Below are 20695 nucleotides of genomic sequence, written 5' to 3'. Positions count from 1 at the left end.
TAAAAGTGATTTGTGCAGCCATACAGTGAAAGGTTGCTCTGGCACATAGAGATTTCAATAGATGAAGCTCACAACTCAGCCTCCCCCTCCATGCAAAATGATCTCTTTAAAGGTGACAGAGTATGTTCTGTAATGTTTCCCATCCTTGTCCATTGATGTCCATGAAAAATTCCAGGCAATACTCACTTGCTAGTATTGTAGTTTACCCCTATTCACCTAAACTGAGATTTTCTACCATGCCAATAACGGTCCATGGACTGCGCTGTTATTGGTATAGAACAGACACCATTCTCTAATCCTGAACCATGTAATCTGCCCATGTAAGACTATCCTTACTGGCCCAATAAATGGGAAAATTCCAAGATATGAAGCTTCAGCATTTTTAGCTTTAGTGTGTCTTCCTTTGACTTGTGACTTGTGACTTGGCCTGTTATATCTGCTTTAGACTGACCACCGTAAAGGAGTCAGATAAGATCTTGTGGGTTTTGTTAGCGGTTGTAGTGATTGCATTGAGGGCAGTCTTGCACAACAGTAACAACAAAGAAGATGAGACCACAAAACTCATTGGTTAGGCAGGTTGAAAGTGAAGTTCTACTTTTGTATCATGTTTTTGACATACTGGTTGTGGAACTGGTTACGTACTATTTTGATTGAGCGGACCATACGGTTCCCAACATCTTAATACAAGGTGAGATTCATTTGCCCTTGATGTATTACCTTACGTTTGACTTGGACCACACCTCCCATTAAGCCTACACTTTGGTGGGGCCAAGGAGACATGTATAGGGCAGATTGAAGACTGGTGAACCTCGACATCCAAATTGCTTATAGTCCATCGCCAACCTTTGAAACCATACAAGACTATTTAGTCCACTCTACCAGCCAGTTTGGCTTTAAGTGGCCCAGAGATAGATCTTCAAAGACATTCTGAATTATATATCTGCTTCCTCTGTGACCAAAAAACATTCTAAATGGAAGTATTATTGAAGTATGTTGTTACTAATTATGGAAGACTTTTTAAGATGGCTGTCCCAAACATTGCCCATATGGCAAAATTGACATGCCATATGCAAGGACCATAGTCACTAAAATAGGATTAAACCCATCCAATGGTTACCAAAAATACCCTGATATCTAGAATTCTCTTCCGAAAGGCTATGTGATATGACCTAAGTGGATAAAATATGAAATGTGGCAGCTATAAGGTGGGCCTCGCAAACATTCACTAATCTTCTAAGTCAAGCCAGCTGCAAGGGCTAGGTTTCAATGGGCACCTTATGCCAGAGAAGCTTGTGTTGCTCCTGGTTTCCACCTGGGCTGCAACCTCATTGTCCACCAACGAATAATCTAAAATATTCTAATTAGTAGGGATAAGTGCAACTTGAGTATGCTCGAGTCCAATCGTTTGACAGTTGAATATCGGTGGCTGAACAAGTTGGATGCAGCCTTAGGAGGTACGGGTAAACATGGATACAGCCTATGGCCTATCCATGGCTATATCTATGTTTTCCCACACTCCTTAGGGCTTCAACTTCTTCAGCCACCGGTAATCTAGTGCCGAACGATTGGACTTGAACATACTCAAATTGCGCTCATCCCTACTAATTAGTCATTTCTATGAAAACATTGATATGGACACCATGCTGGGCGCTCAGTGAATGCAACCACTTATAAATTTCCAAGTGTTGTGTGAGTGTATATATAATTTTTTTTCTCTTGGCCAAATCCCCACAGCTGTCTTATAAACGGGAAAATTAGTGGGGGTTTCCACTAATAGATGAATGATTTTGTTATGTAATGTATTATAATAACACAGCTGTATTTACTATGTGATGTACATGCTCTCGCTAATCTCCATGCTGTGACCTTCAGTTTTTATGTTCTATAGTCCTCTAGTTGAACTTGATATTCCGCAAAAGACGCTCTTGCCATTTGTGAAGTGACGGCTGATCGCGCTGCCATGCAGAAAAATTCTCTGGTTTTATGAATTTGTATATGAAATGTCCAACCTTAGTTCAGCCATGGCACGTGGTTGGATTACTGAGTGTTTCTAGTGGGGACAATACATTTGGTTATAAAAAAAATTCTTGTTTTCTTCCATCTGAAAAAGTTTGGTCATCTCACAGATTATTTGGCCTTCAATTTTCTCCATCTAATTATCCATACCGACAGTCAATGGTGGGCAGATCACTGAAGATTTTGGAAGGTAGGTAGGTATGTAGGTAGAGTCCACCACTAGAGATGATCAAACAGCGCTGATGTACGAACTCGAACCATCGGTATTTGACTCTTGCTGTCTTCCCGTTCCGTGGGGTAGGTGGAGACAGCCCGAGTCCTGCCTAGAAAACAGGAATACAGCCTGGGCCATAGGTTTGTTTTCCTGTTTTCCAGGCGGGACTCGGACTGTCTCCACCTTCCCCACGTAATGGGAAGACTGCAGGAGTCAAATACCAATGATTCGAGTTCGTACGAACCTAAACATCAGCGCTGTTCGATCATCTCTACCCACCACTTGGGTCTACTGAGACTCTACCGATGGATGATGTCAGTAGAGATGGGGTTAGGTGTGATGGAATTGTACTGTCTGACCTCTTTGTTCTCGGAGGCATTAGGCGTCACCAGAGCAGTCTGACTGTGGTTTTCCCCCCGTCCTATAGAGAACACAGGAGTGTTCAGCCATGCCCGTGAATGGGGAGCACTGGAGAGATAACTACCGTCCGAACGATAATTTGGCCGAACAATAATTTGACCTTAAAGGACCTAGGTGACTAGGCAATAACTTCCTTGAAAACAAAAAAAAATCCAAAAAGTTTAGGGTAGCAACGTTCTAAGCTTGTTGGCCATGGGTTCATATATTGTGGTAATATCCTACTACCAACTACTTCATGCTGGGGTTAGATGATCCTCGCTTTGTGTCCTGGTCAGATTGTTATCTGTCAAGCCAATTTGGAGGTGCATTTTGAAATTGCATTTTTTATTATTGAAAGTGGAATATGTTTGAGGATCGGTTCATAGCCCACCCAGGCAACATCTCTTTGACGTTTCCTTCGAGGGCTTTAGTTTCATGGCTCTCGTGGGCCAGTGGGTTGAAGTTGTTGGACGAAGAAATGTCTATGTCTATGATTGGCTTATGTTTATGATTGGCTTATTGATGGATATTTGGCTTTTAGAACTGTAAAAATGTAAACATGTGACTCATGGTTTGGTCAAATCCTTCAATATGGGGGTTGTTCTTGCATAGAGGCTCTTTGTAAGTTCATGAGGTGATTATTGGTTGAATAGATTGATATTGCCCTGTTTGATAGGACTCGTTCTCAGCATATGAGAACACCCAGCAGTCGGCTGATTTCACGTGCTAAAAAAATTAATGGCTTCTGGCTGCACATTTTATTGTGTAATAGGGGATAAGTGGCCAATGGCTGATTGTCAGAAAGGGGCGGAGGAACGATCTATTGATCAAGCCTTGTAAAGACTGCCAATCACTGAGATCAGTGCTCATCTACAGGTGAGCTTGGGTCATCAAATGGGTACACAATGATCTAGGCTGTGACAGCGGTCGTGAGACCAAAGTATGCCATGTCACTCTGCAGGAGTAGTGCTGCATCCTGGCAAGGCAGACTAAATGGAGCAGTGTTCTAACCCACAAGTGGTTGTGGCCCATGGTTATGAAAATCCCATCTCAGAGATGTCTTATGGCTGTCGGGTCACAGTTGCCAATTGTGCTTGGCAACCCAACCCAATTTAGTTACCTTAGTTCTCGTATGGAGAATACCATGGCCTTATGGAGGTAGGTAGCAAATGGGTAATAGAGCTTGTGTACAGGGGTCTTTGTGAAATCCCTTTAAGGCCATGTTCAAATGGCGTAAGACCGGCCTTTCGTGTTCCGGGTCAAGGAGCAGCTGGTCTCTAAAAAGATAATTGCGGCTGGTACTGCAGTGCGCATCCGTTTGCGCCCGCATCAGAACTCTCCACAGCACCGACATGGTTTTCTACGGCCGCAGAAAAATGACATGCCAGCTTTTTGCAGCACCGCTAGGCGTTCCGGCTGGAGCATATGCGCTCCGGCCGGGATCCCATAGACACCCGGCCAACGTATTTTCTCGTATTAACTACGGCCGTTGTTGCAATCGGCAACAACGGCCATAGAAATATGAAAAAATACGTTGTGTGAACATAGCCTAAAGGTGCGTTGACACATACAGGATCTGCAGCAGATTTGATGTTCCTGACTTGAAGCTGTAGATTTGCTTTGAATCTCAAATCTGCACCATAAAATCTGCTGCAGATCCTGTACGTGTGAATGCAAGCGAAGGATTTATCCAGACTTAATAAAAACCAAGCTGATTTCTTTAAAAAAAAAAAAAAAAAAAAAACAGCCCCCCCCCCCCCCTTGTCCTCAGGTTGTGAGTGGTATTACACCTCAACCCCATTCAGTTCATTGGAACTGATCCGCAATACCAAACTCAAACAACAATGGAATTTATTTTTATTTTTTTTCCTACTCCAGGACAAATTTTTAAAATGCAGCAGGCAGTGGAAGATGAATAATGGGTAGTACTCATGAATATAATATATCGGCTCCTTCCTCTCTAACAACCTTTGTAACAGTGAGAATACATTGCGGTTAATGATTTATGAAGTTATACAGGTAAACACATAGCATGGGCCGCCGGTTCAACCCCCCCTCCCCCCCCCCCCAACAACACTACTGTCCTAGGTGACGGCACTTGTCGTGGACGCCATGACCTAAGGGCCCTATTCCACGGGACGATTATCGTTCAGATTATCGTTAAATCGTTCGAATCTGAACGATAATCGTTCGGTTGAAATGCAGTTAACGATTAACGACCGAACGAGAAATCGTTGATCGTTTAATAAGACCTGGACCTATTTTTATCGTTGCTCGTTCGCAAATCGTTCGCATTGAATAAGACATCGTTCGGTCGTTCTCAATAGATACGAACGCAATAGCGAATAAATAGCGAAGAGAAACGATCGCAATTACGATCATAAGTAACGATTATCGTTCCATGGAAATGAGTGAACGTTTTCAGGTCTTTCGCAATAGCGGTCGTTTGAGATCGTTAATCGTTAACGATTATCCAAACGATAATCGTCCCGTGGAATAGGGCCCTAACACTAGAGCTCAGCTTTTCCTTTTTGTGATGTCTCTAAACATTGAGATGAGGAGCGGTGACTCATGCAGCGAGCGCTTTCCTCCTGAACCAGATCAATCTGGCTGGCTATAGTGCTGCGGCTGCAGAGCTGGTAACTGCTGTTGTTTGTCCTTGTTTTCTTGTGACCTTTCTTAAATTGCTTTACCATTTAATGCAGTGTTGGGTATAGGCGTAGAATTTAACTCCTCAATACCTGGCCTGTTCTATTCTTCTCACTATAAGGATTAGTCCAAACTTGGATAGGTGAGAGAAAAAATATAATCTTTTCAGTAGATGGTGTTTTTTTTTTCTTTCTTTTATTTCCCGTCATGCCGCAGGACAAAGCGCAGATTTCTTTCTCGCTTTAACCTAGCAGGACCTTTCTTCTGTGCTCCGATATTGCTCACTTTGTATGAGCTGCCAAGTCTAGTGGAGGAAGGGAAGTGACAGCTGCTCTCGGCTTGTTTCTAGCCCACAAAATTGGTTGTCATTTTTCAAGCCTATCCAGCCATTGTGCTGAGAAACTAAGACGTTCTACTGCACGACGCCAACCTCGACTAATATAATAGAAGCTCCTGTCATTACGAAGAGAAGATGAGATGAGAACCATAATGCTGCCCACTGTCTACTAGAACCTATCTACTATAATACATAATACTACATATATATAATACTACAGCAATACTGTAACCTGTAACATAATATACCTAGAATAACACTGCTCCTTTAGAAAAGAATATATATATATATATATATATATATATATATTACTGTGTACAAGGATATAACTGCTACAAAACTGCCTCCTATATACAAGAATATAACTAATATAATACTCCCATCTATGTACAAGAATATAACTACTATAATACTGCTCCTATATACAAGAATATAACTACTATAATACTGTCCCCTATATACAAGACTATAACTACTATAATACTGCTCCTATATACAAGACTATAACTACTATAATGCTGCCTCCTATATACAAGAATATAACTACTATAATAAAAACTGGGAGAGAAATTCTGAGTTTGCACCAAAGTCCAGTAACTTATTATACATGCCCATGAGCTAGGACGTATACACAGAGGATGTAAGGCTAACGGTGTGCAGCATAGGGGTGCAATGCTTAAACAGAGTATATAGTATTCCAAAAAGAGAGACAAAGAAGCTTGCACTCACCAAAAAACTGCTGCGGTATAGATCCGTTTATTTCATCTTCATAGACGTGAATGGGGAGGGGAAGTGAAGGCAGGGGCGTCCGATCGGACGCCCCTGCCTTCACTTCCCCTCCCCATTCACGTCTATGAAGATGAAATAAACGGATCTATACCGCAGCAGTTTTTTGGTGAGTGCAAGCTTCTTTGTCTCTCTTTTTGGAATAACTACTATAATACTGCTCCTATATACAAGAATATAACTACTATAATACTGCTCCTATATACAAGAGTATAACTACTATAATACTGCTCCCTATATACAAGAATATAACTACTATAATACTGCCTCCTATATACAAGAATATAACTACTATAATACTGCTCCTATATACAGGAATATAACTACTATAATAATGCTCCCTATATACAGGAATATAACTACTATAATACTGTTCCTATATACAAGAATATAACTACTATAATACTGCCTCCTATATACAAGAATATAACTACTATAATACTGCTCCCTATATACAAGAATATAACTACTATGGGGCTATGTTCACAATACGTAAAACTACGGCCGTAGTTTTGCGGGGTGGGACATAGCTTCATTTTTAATGCGATCCCGGCCGAAGCGTACACACATCGTATACGCTCCGGCCGGGATCGTGGGCGGCACCGTAAAAAAATTGAATTCAGTGAATTGCGGCCGCAGAAAGACCTGTCAGTTCACACAGTGAAGCAAGCGGCTCCGGACGCTTGCTTCACTGTGGGCTATGGGAAGCTCTGATGCGGGCGCACGCTGAGTACCGGCCAAGATGATCCGGCCAGAGACCGGCCGTTCCGTGAACATAGCCTGATACTGCTCCTATATACAAGAGTATAACTACTATAATACTGCTCCTATATACAAAAATATAACTACTATAATACTGCTCCTATATACAGGAATATAACTACTATAATACTGCTCCTATATACAAGAATATAACTACTATAATACTGCTACCTATATACAAGAATATAACTACTATAATACTGCTACCTATATACAAGAATATAACTACTGTAATACTGCTCCCTATATACAAGAATATAACTACTATAATACTGCTCCTATATACAGGACTATAACTACTATAATACTGCCTCCTATATACAAGACTATAACTACTATAATACTGCTCCTATATACAGGAATATAACTACTATAATACTGCCCCCTATGTACAAGAATATAACTACTATGATACTGCTCCTATATACAAGAATATAACTACTATAATACTGCCCTATATACAAGAATATAACTACTATAATACTGCCTCCTATATACAAGAATATAACTACTATAATACTGCCTCCTATATACAAGAATATAACTACTATAATACTGCTCCTATATACAAGAATATAACTACTATAATACTGCTCCTATATACAGGAATATAACTACTATAATACTGCCCTATATACAAGAATATAACTACTATAATACTGCTCCTATATACAGGAATATAACTACTATAATACTGCTTCTATATACAGGAATATAACTACTATAATACTGCTTATATATACAAGAATATAACTACTATAATACTGCCCCCTATGTACAAGAATATAACTACTATGATACTCTCATTTGTGTAAGAAAACTTACAGCCCTGACAATAAGAAATACAGACGTTAGCTATACTGAGGGGCCTGACTTTCTCCAGTGTGGATTCTCTTAGAGAGTCCTCTGTGGCCTGAAGAGACCAATGTCTCCCTGTTATCTGTCACAGAACCAACATTCCTGCTGTTTACATTGTCATAACTCATTGCACCCATGTGCTCAGAATGTACACAAGTCTTTCTTAGAAGCATTATCCGTATCCGCCCGCGCGGCCTGCTCGGCAGCGTTGTTGATTCGGGGTAAGTGCTTTTCAGGCTTCAGTGTTCAGCAGACATTGACCATGATCCTCCTGTTTTGTGGTAAAGTACATGCGAGTCTCCAGACAAGGTATTGTCATTAGGAGGTTACTAGAAAGTTACAGGAGAAGGGTTTGTGCGATCAAGTTTCCCTGTTCTTAAAAGACGAACTGTGGGAAGATGAAGTAGGTAAGCGTTTTCTTCTTAGTAGTTCTGATGCTGCATTTACTGCCGGAGTTTCAGTATGACTTGTGGTCGGGCAGCAGTCTCACGAATAATATAGACTGCAGGAGCTGAACTCTAGAACTTAAAGAGGACCAATCCTATGAACACGACTGGGGAATTTCCACAAGCCAGAGAGGTGATCTGCTTAAAACTTGCAGATGACATCCAACTTTTTGGTTGGTTGTTGTTGCTGTCTATGAGAGATTTACTTGCTGCTTAAAGGGGTAATTCAGCTACAAAAAAGTTTTAAATCAACTAGTGCCAGAAAGTTCCAGAGATTTGTAAATTAGTTCTATTAAAAATTTTCAAGTCTTCTACTGCTTATCAGCTGCTGTATGTCCTGCAGGAAGTGGTGTATTCTCTCCTGTCTGACACAGTGCTCTCTGCTTTCACCTCTGTCCATGTCAGGAACTGTCCCCATAGAAAACCCCTCCTGCTCTGGATAGTTCCTGACATGGACAGAGGTGGCAGCAGAGAGCACTGTGTCAGACTGCAAAGAATACACCACTTCCTGCAGAACATACTGCAGCTAATAAGTACTGAAAGACTGGAGATTTTAATAGACGTAAATAACAACTCTCTGGAACTTTCTGGAACCAGTTGATTTCAAATAAAGCAGTAGGGCATATAATGTATGTCATTCTGCTCAGTATACTAGATTCTATGTTCCACACGTAAGCAGTGCTGCTCTATGCATTGCCACTTACTTTGGTTGGGCACTCTGCCTGTGACTATAAGGCGTAGGGCTGAATTAAAAATTAACCAATGGCTGTTTTATGGCCAAACCACCCTAGAAATAAATTACGGGGGGCCACTGCTAGATCAGTATGGAGACCCAAGGACCTCAAGTTAAGAATTCAAGTTCTATGGGAATGATAAAGATATATTTGGGCTATACCCCTCTAGCATGCCGCCCGATACTACAGTAGTCACATGACTTGTACTTAGGTACAACGTAACAAAGGAGAAACACACAACGTGAATAGGCATGGAGTATTTTATTTATAAATGTCACATATGTTCATTAGTAACAAACTGGAAACGAGAAACTTGTCAGGACCCGTCTATTTCAGCAGCTCCTCAGGGCTTGAGTTTCCTCGGTGAAGCTACACTTATGTGTAAAATACTTTCCCTCATAGCTGCGGTCGGATTGAGTGTCGGTCGGTGTTGTAATTCCAAATGACAGCGTTTATACTATACCTAGGGAAATCTACGGTTGGCTGTTTTATTACCCCCTGAAGCTTATTACGCAAGTTTGCTATAAATCCTGTGATGTATGTGTAGATATGCACATTTATCTGCATTAATAAACCCTTTACTGTAATATCGCCAGCCTGGCAGCAGTTTGTCCTTGCGTTTCTGGAGGAACGCCTCATCTCAGCTCGCGACCAGGGTAATAAATAAAGATGACAAATTATGAATGGAAAAAATATTAGTCCTCACCGCCTTATGTAGGAAGGAAATGATCCTGGATGGTTGTGTGGAGGTTTATAGAAAAAGATGGGAGGTGCTAAGGCTTGATGGTCATCCAAGGAGGAAAGTCCACCAAGGTAGGGTTTATGGCCAAAATCCAGTAATTGTTTTGTGTAAAATCTGGATGTCTTCCCATTCTACGACCTTCAATTCTATGTTATGGTTGCTTGGTTCATATCATTACGCTTTCTTGCCCAGTGTAGGAGTGGGGCACCTTGGGTATTCCAAACAAATGATTCTGAAGCCCCACCATGCAACGTAACAAGTCTATTGTTACGTCCCACCATCCATTGGCAACAACGACCGTGATTACATTGTGTGAACATAGCTTAAGAATAATTAAGGTCCTACCTTCCAGCTTTATTGAACATGTACATCCTCATCTCTTAAGGCCCTATTCTACGGAACGATTTTCGTCCGTATTCGGCCGATGGGCGTCCTGTGGAATAGAAGGCAATGATCAGCTGACATCGTTCATGTCGGCTGACCGTTGTCGTTTGTCTTTCAAACATAATGAAAGACAAACAACTTATACAACAACGATCTGCTGCCATCGCTTCATAAAATAGGAGCGCCGGCAGCAGATCGATGCTGTATGCTATGGGCTGCCCGGACAATCTAGCGATCACCCGGGCAGCTCCTCCTGCACCTCCCCGCGGCCCCCTTTGGACTCACCCACTCGCTGCTGCCGCGTGGAATAGCACCAGCAGCTAGCGGGGAACGAGGAGTAAATGAGCGCTGACAGCGCTCGTTTGCTCCTCAGAGTCGGGCTGTGGGATAGGGCCTTCAGGTTCATCTTATAATCATTCTGAGGTCCCACCATCCAACTTTATAGAACATGTCCATCTCTTCAGTACACCCTAAGAATGATTAAGGTCCCACCATCCAGCTATATTGAACATATACATCCCCATCTTTTAGGTACACCCTATAATCATTCTGAGGTCCCACCATCCAACTTCATAGAACATGTCCATCTCTAAGGTGCAACCAACAAAGAATTCTAAGGTTCCACTATCCAACATTATACAAATGTCCATCCTCATTTCTTGGGTACACATAATAAATGATTATGAGGTCCCACCTTTTCACAACATGTCCGTCCCCATCTTACATTTCACCGAAATGTCCCTCAAGCAAGTCTGTAGGATCAATGGCTAAGAAAGGTGGGGTAAAAGATACTGGGGGAGATTTATCAAACATGGTGTAAAGTGAAACTGGCCCAGTTGCCCCTAGCAACCAATCAGATTCCACCTTTCATTCCTCACAGACTCTTTGGAAAATGAAAGGTGGAATCTGATTGGTTGCTAGAGGCAACTGAGCCAGTTTCACTGTACACCATGTTTGATAAATCTCCCCCACTGTGTACATATGTAGCCGCATGTTAGGGTGGTCTTCAAGTGAACCACTAGAGTATTTTGGATTCCATTTTTGGAAAGCGTATCCCATAGCATAGTATAACCAAGACTCTGCACAATACCTTTTTGAGGGAACTTGTTATTTAGAATATGTAATCCAACCTGTAGGCAGCATGATAGAGAGTAGGAGGAGCAGAACGGATTGATGTACCTATGTGTGGGAAAAGATTTAATACGACTTGTAATGTATGTAAGTAAACCACTGATCGGACCGCCCGCTGGACTCCTCCTCTTCTCACTGGATTTTCAACCTGCTGAGTTCCCTTTAACCTTTCAAAAGCCATTAGTATTATCTTGCGTTCCCAGATTTATTGTGCGTCTCCCAGCCTAGGGTAATGAGAAGGAGTATCTCAGCGATGATTTCTACGGTGCGGGCCAAACGAAACATGTTTTACCTGTATCTGCCCTGTAAGAGGGAAATGATTTATGTAGCACCTGCTTGAAAAAGAGGTGACTTTAGGCTACTACTGTGCTAGTCAACCTGACACATTACCTAATACTGTGTCAAAAGGAAGAATCTAGGTAACAAATTCCGATGTGCAAAAAGGGTCATGAAAACCAAAGAACATGGCTTATAAAAGGTGCAGTAGAGACCTCACGTAGGAAAATGTGTCCGTTGTGGGCGCTATGAGGGAGATTTATCAAACATGGTGTAAAGTGAAACTGGCTCAGTTGCCCCTAGCAACCAATCAGATTCCACCTTTCATTTTCCAAAGAATCTGTGAGAAATGTAAAGTGGAATCTGATTGGTAGGTAGGGGCAATTGAGCCAGTTTCACTTTACACCATATTTGGTAAATCTCTATCTATCTATCTATCTATCTATCTATCTATCTATCTATCTATCTATCTCCTATCTATCTATCTATCTATCTATCTATCATCTATCTATCTATCTATCTATCTATCTATCTATCTATCTATCTATCTGTCTATCATCTCCTATCTATCTATCTATCTATCTATCTATCTATCTATCTATCTATCTATCTCCTATCTGTTATCTATCTATCTATCTATCTATCTCCTATCTATCTATCTCCTATCTATCTATCTCCTATCTATCTGTCTGTCTGTCTGTCTGTCTGTCTGTCTGTCTATCTATCTATCTATCTATCTATTGTTCTATCCAGGATTGGAAGGAGCACAGCTACCTTCTTGCGAAAACAGAACTAGGTCATGTGTGGTATTACACTTCAGTTCCATTCACTTCAATGGAACTGAGCTGCAAAACCCTCACCCAAACTGAGGACAGGAAAGGTGCTGTTTCTGGGAGAAAGCAGCCATGTTTTCTAAGCCTGGATAACCCCTTTAAGTTTACTGATGGTAGATCTACCAGCAGTTTATTATCTGTAGCTATACATATGACCTTTAGTTGTGGGCTGCCATCAGAGTCGATAAAGGGGTTATCTGGAGAGCAGAAAAGGTCCTTCCTCATCTGCTTTCTGATGCTCCACCCTGTCGCTCTGCCTATTAGGCGAAGGAGCATGTTGCTGGCGATGCGGGCATTCCTGCAAAATCATGCCCACACTCAATGTCCAATAGCTGCCCAATGTCTGTGCAGAATCGGTAACACTGGGCGGCTATTGATCACTGCCGGCAACATGCTCCCGCCCCCCTTCATCTTTGAAAGTTATCAGCACAGACGGACAGATGGATGAAGTAGAGCACTGGAGAACAGAAGAGGTAACCCTTTTATGTTCTCTGGACAACCCCTTTAATTCCTTGTATGTCAAGTGTCCGTACAAATAAGGACGGAAATGGACAGAATAGGCCAACATTGTCCTAACACATGATGTCAGTGGGGCACATAGGATTGGGTATGCTGAATTACAAGGTGTGATCCTTTAGCCAACATCAGGGTTATCTGGTAGCAGCTTAGAGTACTATTTCACTGGCCGACTATGACCCAATCATTTTAGTAAACGAGTGCCGATCTGCTACTGGACCTTTTAGACGGCCCGATAATTGGGCTGTAAGGGCTGCATGGACATCGTTAGCAATGTCCATGCAGCCCTTGCCTAAGCACCTGATACCTTAACTTTCCCCGCTCCCGGTTTTCTCTCCTGTGCTCTGCAACTTCCTGGTCCCCGTGGCAGCAGCATCTGAGTGGCCTGTCAGCTGATGATGGGGAGAGGTAAAGTATTAGGTGTTTTGGCCGTCGTCAGCCATCGGCCGTGCACCGCTATTACATGTAGCAATGCACGGTCAGCGTTCGCTGATTTTAGGTCCAAACATAAATCAATGATCAGCCGATGTCATTGGCTGATCATGGTCTCTATTACACGGAGCGATAATCGGCTGATTATCGCTCCCTGTAATAAGGTCCTTATTGCCCATTTACCTACTGAAAACACCTGCATTTTTGGCATAAGAAGTAGATTCGAAGGCGTATGGCCACCTTTATGGTTTATATTTTATTATTCATCCCCTTTTTTGTCTCCTTGTTTACATGTGCTTAGATATCTTTTCTTTGACTTTGTTGGCTTTGTTTCTTATTGAGTGATAAAGTCATTTATATGCAACGATAAGATCTAGCCGGTTCCCACCTCTAAAGCAACAGATGAGAGAAACCATAGAAAAAAAACAATTTCTAGGAAATGTTTGTCTGTTCAGAAACTTGATACAACGTAAAGAAGTTGGCTTATCGGCACACCCCTCCAACTTCCTCACATCTGTGTACTTGGCAGAGTCAGACCGTGGAGCTTATAACTTGCATCAACTCCTTAGACTATTGTTCATATTTGTGACCTTTGCCGCTTTCTTTCCAAAGCAGCGCCACACCTTTCCTCAGGTTGTGTTTGGTATTACAGCTCAGCCACTCAGCTGCAACACCCACGACCCATGGTACTTTTTCTGCCATGTTTTATAATCCAATACAACTCCTTGAATAAACTTCGATTATGAAAAGTAAATTCGATCTAGGGTCTTATTTGAAGTGTGTCAGACAATGCAGAGGAGAGATTGAGGGAATGGTTCGTCCATGTTCTTCTTGGAATATGGTTTTCAATCTGGTCAAGTCAAGATTCCTTTAGTAAAGTTCTCCTTTGTTTGGCTTAGCATATTTCTTAGTTATCTGAAAGATCCACTTATTCTAGAAAGGTCAGATTTTTTCCATTTCTATGATGAGTTTTGCAAATTCAATGAAATGTATGATAATTTTCTTTACCAACATGAATTCAGCAGTAGACTTATCTGAGATACTATAATCAACTATAATGGACCACCATTATAGTTGATTTTATATTGGTTTGTGTCTACCAGGGAATACAGTAAGACTTCTTTGAGATGTCCACCTAAAATTGTTGGAGGCCAATAAGAAATAAAAATCTATTCTTTGAAGTCTTGTCTAACAAGGCAGTTGACTGGGGCTTTGGCCTTAACGTTCATTTTAAGAAATATTCCCATCTCAGGATGTTATTTCCTATCCATAGAATAGGGGTTAACAAGATATTTAATGGGGGGGGGGGGGGTCCAACAACTGATCATGAGAACTGGGATAAAATAGTATTCCATTCATTCTTTGTGGGGCTGACGAATATTTCCGAGTTCAGCTGTCAGAAATGTTCTGCAGCCCCATAGAGAAAGTAAGGAGTGCTGGCAGCTGCCATTTGACGTTACATTTCCCCTGAAGCAGCTTGCAATGCCTGGAAGGTACTAGCTTTATCTAGTGAAATCAGCTGCTTGCCAGGGCGCTGGGAGCAAAACATGGGTCTGTCAGCTGATAGCCCAGTGCTGTGTTTGTTGTCTTTTTGTTTGGTGGGAAGATCCATGTATACTAATTTGTTTGTGTATGTAAACCTGTAAGATGAAGCTCAACCATGGAACATGACTGATTTAAAGGGAACCTGTCACCCCCCTGTGCCGGGGTGACAGGCTCCCGACCCCCCGTTAGAGCCCCATATACTCACCTAATCCCGCCGGGTCCCGCTTCTGGAGGTGGTCGGGTGACGGAGATCTCAGCCGCTGCAGCCCGGCGCGCGCGCTGAGAGATGAGTCCAAAGCTCATAGAGAATGACGGAGCGCTGGACTCTCCTGTCATTCTCTATGGGTGTTGGACTCATCTCTCAGCGCGCGCGCCGGGCTGCAGCGGCTGAGATCTCCGTCACCCGACCACCTCCAGAAGCGGGACCCGGCGGGATTAGGTGAGTATATGAGGCTCTAACGGAGGTCAGGAGCTTGTCACCCCGACACGGGGGGTGACAGATTCCCTTTAAAGGTGTTTATACACGTTATACTAGACTCGGCCAAACCCACCACTGGTGGTGTGTTCGGAAAACAGTATAAGATGTATGGGGTCCTCCTGATTCCAACAGATGAATGTGTGTAAAATAGGGGTCAGACACATTGGACTTTCAGTGACCAAACCCTTTGTTTTCGGACGAATAACCCTCCTCACCAGAATGAATATATGAATGTTCAACCATACCAAATGTTCATGTGTGTGAAAAGGCTGTGAGAAATATCTGTTAGCTGACTGTTTTAGAAGGACACCCTAAGGCCTCATTCACACGATCTGTGCCGCGATCCATGCCACAATGACCTTAAGAGGATTGTGGCACAGATCCCCCAAAGTGCAGACCCCCCCCCCCCCCCCCCCGCGCTGCCCGGCAGCAGAGATGACAGGAGCGCAGAAGACAACTACTCGCCTGCTCCCCACTTGCTAGCCAGCTCACCTGTTCACTGGAATAGGGGAGTAGAGCTATAGTTGTCTTCTGTGCTCCTGTCTTCTGCGCTTCTATCTAAAGTTTCCGTGTTCGTGGATCCGCATCCACGGACAATTTTACAGGATGAGTGAATGCAGTCTAAGAGTTATAAAAGAGGATGCTAGGGAAGAGAGTTAATGAGTATTAGCTTTTGGTCAGTATCCAATGTTAGATATCGAGTGTGTGCGGTGGGTTTTAATAAGGTGAAAATTGTGATTAGTGAGTAGATGGAAATTTTGGGTTTCAGTTCATTAAATTCCTTTTTTTCTTCCTTTCAGGTTTCCAGTTCTCTTTTGCCATTGCTGATTTTAGACTCTAAGGGGATCGTTTAAACACTGCTACTTCTATAGACTGTTTTGCCAGTCCAACTCCAATATACTTTGGTCAAAAGTTAACGGATTGTTGGATTTGCCATGGAGCAACGTGAAAACGGGAGCAGCGGCCGACAACAACGTTGTTGTGAGACAGACTTCTTGCCGTCTGTTTCTTCTGTGAAGACATCGACATCTGGCTCTACTGGCGGAGACAAAACCTTGAAGCCAGGACCTGGGGCCACCAAAACTGGACCTGGAAATGGAGAGTCTATGGAACCGGAAGAGGAGGATGAACTAGGTTCTGGCAGAGATGTGGATTCAAACTCCAACGCAGACAGTGAGAAATGGGTGACAGGAGATGGATTGGAAGAACAAGAGTTTTCCATCAAGGAGGCCAATTTTACCGAGGGAAGTCTAAAACTTAAAATTCAGACCACCAAGAGGGCAAAGAAGCCTCCGAAAAACCTGGAGAACTATATTTGCCCTCCAGAGATTAAAATTACTATAAAGCAATCTGGAGAGCAAAAACTCTCCAAGTCTGGGAAAAACAGTAAACCGGCAAAGGAAGACGAGAGAGCTCACGTGAAAAAGAAGGTAAGAAAACTAAATGTATGCATAGTACTTGTTCAGCTGTAAATAAGTTAAGCTCAAAGATGATTTTATTTTACATCACACACTAGTTATTGCTAGGCCTTACATGATAAGTAGGTAGATATCATTCATCAGAGAGGGAGTTCCCACATTTTTTTGTGATAGGTGGTAGGAACCCGAGAATTTCTCATCTTTCAATAAGGAAATAGTTTGGGTCTAGATGGTCGATTCTTCCTACAAGGAGTTAAGAGTGGCTATAACATAGTTGGACAAGCTTAGCTTGGGCTATTTGGCCCATCCCTAGTGTTATAAAATAGAGGTAGCATATACAATTTTAAGTAGACCTTAGATGAGACGTGAGTAGTTTTATTATACTGTGTAGATCACTAGATATAGTCTTGTGGACTATACGTTTCATTGGCTGAGGCTTAGATTAGCTGGTGACTGAAGTGTCGTCCTCTGTACACAAACCACCAGCGTGACCCAGATTTATATGTTTGTTGGGGAGGAGGTTTAACATAAACATTGTTTTATGAGTGAAGCATACTATTAATTGTCTACGTTGTTATCTTAACAACTGGTTTTCTTTGTCCTCACAATGAATGACAGTGGACATCTCATTGCTATGGGTTACATTACAGTCCTCCTTACTCTAGATGACTTATGCAAATCAGCTGTCCTCCAGATAGTAGTCTCCTACAAAAGGAAGAGTCACCTATCTGTAGATAGCTACTTGGGGGGGGGGGGGCTTTGAACCCCAAAAAGGCTGTAAACAGCTTATATCACTGCAGTACTCTAGGTATGTTTTGTTGAGTAGAATTACAAAGAGTCTTGGTCTTGCAGCCATTTTTATCGCCATCTAAGTGTTAACAATAAACCATCAAAAACTGGTGGACAAACCCATCGCTGTTACTTTAGTAGGTGTATAGGCACTTTTAGCATAGAGAAGTCTTTAAAGGCCAATGGGACTTCTTTGTGTGTCACCAACAAATAGTTCTCGCAACAATCTGGCTCGCAATATATATATATATATATAATATGTGGTATGTGGTATTGCAGCTTCATTTACTTCCAGACATGGCTCAAAGACATGGATAGGAAGCTGTTTCTGGAGAAAAGCAGCCATGCTTGTCCATTCTTGTAGAATCCATTGAACTCTTGGCTTTAGTTACATCTCAGAGCCACCTTCATAAATTTACTGGTTCAGTTGACAGCACTTAAAGGAGAATCCTAGGGAAAATGAAAAATACAATGTGGGCAAGGGAGTGCGGGAACATAGTAAAGAATCTATACTTACCCATCCCTGTGCCCCTGTGCTGCTGCAAAGCTCAAGGAACACCACCGCCTCCTGCATCTCCCGATTTAGCAAAGTCACAACCCAGGTGAGAAATGCATGCTTGGCCAGTTAATGACTGGGTCAGGACATCAATACGGTCAAAGACTGGCTGAACGGGCCATTCCCACTGTGGGGGGACAGGTAAGTATAGATTTTTCATCAGGCTCCTGCATCCCCCTGCCCTAACTTTATTTTTTTGTTTTCCCTGAAGTTCTCCTTTAATCTGCAACAAACAATACTCCTAGAAGATAAACTCCCCAAATGCAATTTACCAGACAATAGAAAAATAGGGAGTACTCAAAGTTACGAGCTCAGAAGTACGGCGATGGACGAGACCGGGCTATTTTGCTACATTTATATGATACATTAATTGGATTATTCAACAAAAACTTCTGCTGTTAATAAAATAATTGAAACAATGAATGATAAAAACTGAACAGCATGTGTTTTGTGGAACAAACGCAGGATTCGTGTTGGTTGTTGTTTGCATGTGTTGACTCCCGCGCAGGGATCTGCTAAGTCCTCGGGGCTCACGCTGAAGTTGTAACAATTGGTTTGCAAACTACAGAAATGGATTTTGCTCCCTGCTGATATTTTAAAGCACATTTCTCGGCTAATGTTTACATATGGCTCAGTGGCATGAATTGTGCTGTATCGATGCAAATAACGCCAGGTGGTAAACCACAGAAAGTTTGAAAGTCATTTAAATAACAGCATGGCGGTGGATGGAGCCTGCCAGTACCCGCCGCTCTGTACGGTGGGACGTTATCGACCCCAACTGCTGTCTGGAATGGAAGGTAGAAGACATGTTTATGGTCTTCTTTTTTCCAGAAATTAAAATCTTGATGTAAAACCGACAAATAAAACTCTTGTCTTGGATCTCCAAGAAACCTACGATAGCTATGACAAGAAACGACCTTCTTCTGGATCAACACAGTAGGGTTATAGGTTGAATTTGATGGACTCCATAGATTATTTCCTTTAGATTTTTTCTTAGGATAGATCTTTCAGGCAGGTTTTTCTTCGTTCTGGGCCCTATTAGATGTCCCAAGGACATCTGTAAACATAAACCAATCTCTGTGGTCAGAACTTTACAAAGCCTTCGGAAGGCTAGATCAGTTGCATGGTGAAGCTGTGGATGGGTCAAGCCGCGCTTTCCGGCAATCAGTCATTGGCCAATGATTTTTCAGCATGTCGGAGCAACCCGATCAACTGATGAATTGAGTATTCACCGCTGGCCGATCACTGGCGCTATCACACAGGGTAAATACTGTGCCTTTAACAATTAAATTTACTGAAAAAAAATATTCCAAATATCATTTACTTACTGATAGTGTTGACCGGGGAGACAACATTTTTTGGGTCTGACAACATTCTCAGAACCCAAACACTCAGCATTTGACTACAGCTTTATACATGAGAGAACTTCGCCGAACATGAACATTTGGCCTCTCTGCTCAACACTATTAGGGTCAATTCACACTGAGTAAATTCATCAGAATTTTGTGTTGGAGAGTGACTGAAGCGAAAGCACATGAGCCTTCCAATTAATTCCGTCGCAGAATTGTGATGAATTTACTCAGTGTGAACTCCCCCTTAGTGAGTAAATGATGTTTGAAAGATTTCCAGTAGATGTGATCGGTAAATCCACAGTATTTACCAGTATGCCCCTGTGTAATAGTTCTAGCGATCAGCCGGTGAACGACCAAACACACAGTTCGGCCTCGCCGCTCAACACTACCTTACTTTCCTGTCTGTATAGAAACCGAAAATGTGATCCATAACTTCCTTAGTTACAGAAGACCTATGTCTAACATAATGTTTCTATTCTTTTGTGGGGGAGGGCTAATTTGCATACCTTTTCCCAGGTAGCATTGCCTGTCCTGTACAACCCCCTACAGCAACTGGAAGTCTCCACAAGGAGAGACAGTACTGGCCTAGTATAGCACACTAGTCTATTACTAACACTTTTCATGGGATTTTATAGTGATCTATGACCTCTCCGCAGCTGTCCAGCTCTATGTTTACAGTAGGAGGAAATGAGATTTCAGATAATCTGTTTTGTTTTATTAAAATATGAAGGGAGTGGAACCTAAGTAGATGTTGAGATGTAAGAACCACACCACATTTATGGTAGGCAGCAGATACAATCTTTTCCTTTTTCACATTTTCATTTTGCCCAGACAGCGCCACCCTCTCTTATTGGCCGTGTATGGTATTGCAAGTCTGTCTCATTTAAGCTAATACCAGACACAGCCTATAAGCAGGAATGGACTTTTTTGTAATCGCATTCAACTACTTTAAGGGTGACTGTCTGATCCTAAACACGGCTCCATCACCCTTCTGTTTTATCCATGGACCATGGAGGGTAATGGGATTCACATGTTAGTGGAT

At 42.2% G+C, this 20695-nt stretch overlaps 1 protein-coding gene across 1 annotated transcript in view; it reads left to right on the top strand.

Moving 5' to 3' along the window:
• SETBP1 (SET binding protein 1) overlaps positions 1 to 20695 on the top strand; it is a 153850-nt gene that overhangs the window by 7328 nt on the left and 125827 nt on the right. The window contains exon 2 of the mRNA XM_069963249.1: positions 16339 to 16968. Within this exon, the coding sequence (XP_069819350.1) occupies positions 16474 to 16968 (495 nt within the window). The 5' untranslated portion in view covers positions 16339 to 16473. The remainder of the gene's footprint in view (positions 1 to 16338; positions 16969 to 20695) is intronic.

Source organism: Dendropsophus ebraccatus, chromosome 3 (assembly GCF_027789765.1).
Source record: "Dendropsophus ebraccatus isolate aDenEbr1 chromosome 3, aDenEbr1.pat, whole genome shotgun sequence".
Lineage (NCBI taxonomy): Eukaryota > Metazoa > Chordata > Amphibia > Anura > Hylidae > Dendropsophus > Dendropsophus ebraccatus.
This window is presented reverse-complemented; position numbering and strand designations above follow the sequence as displayed.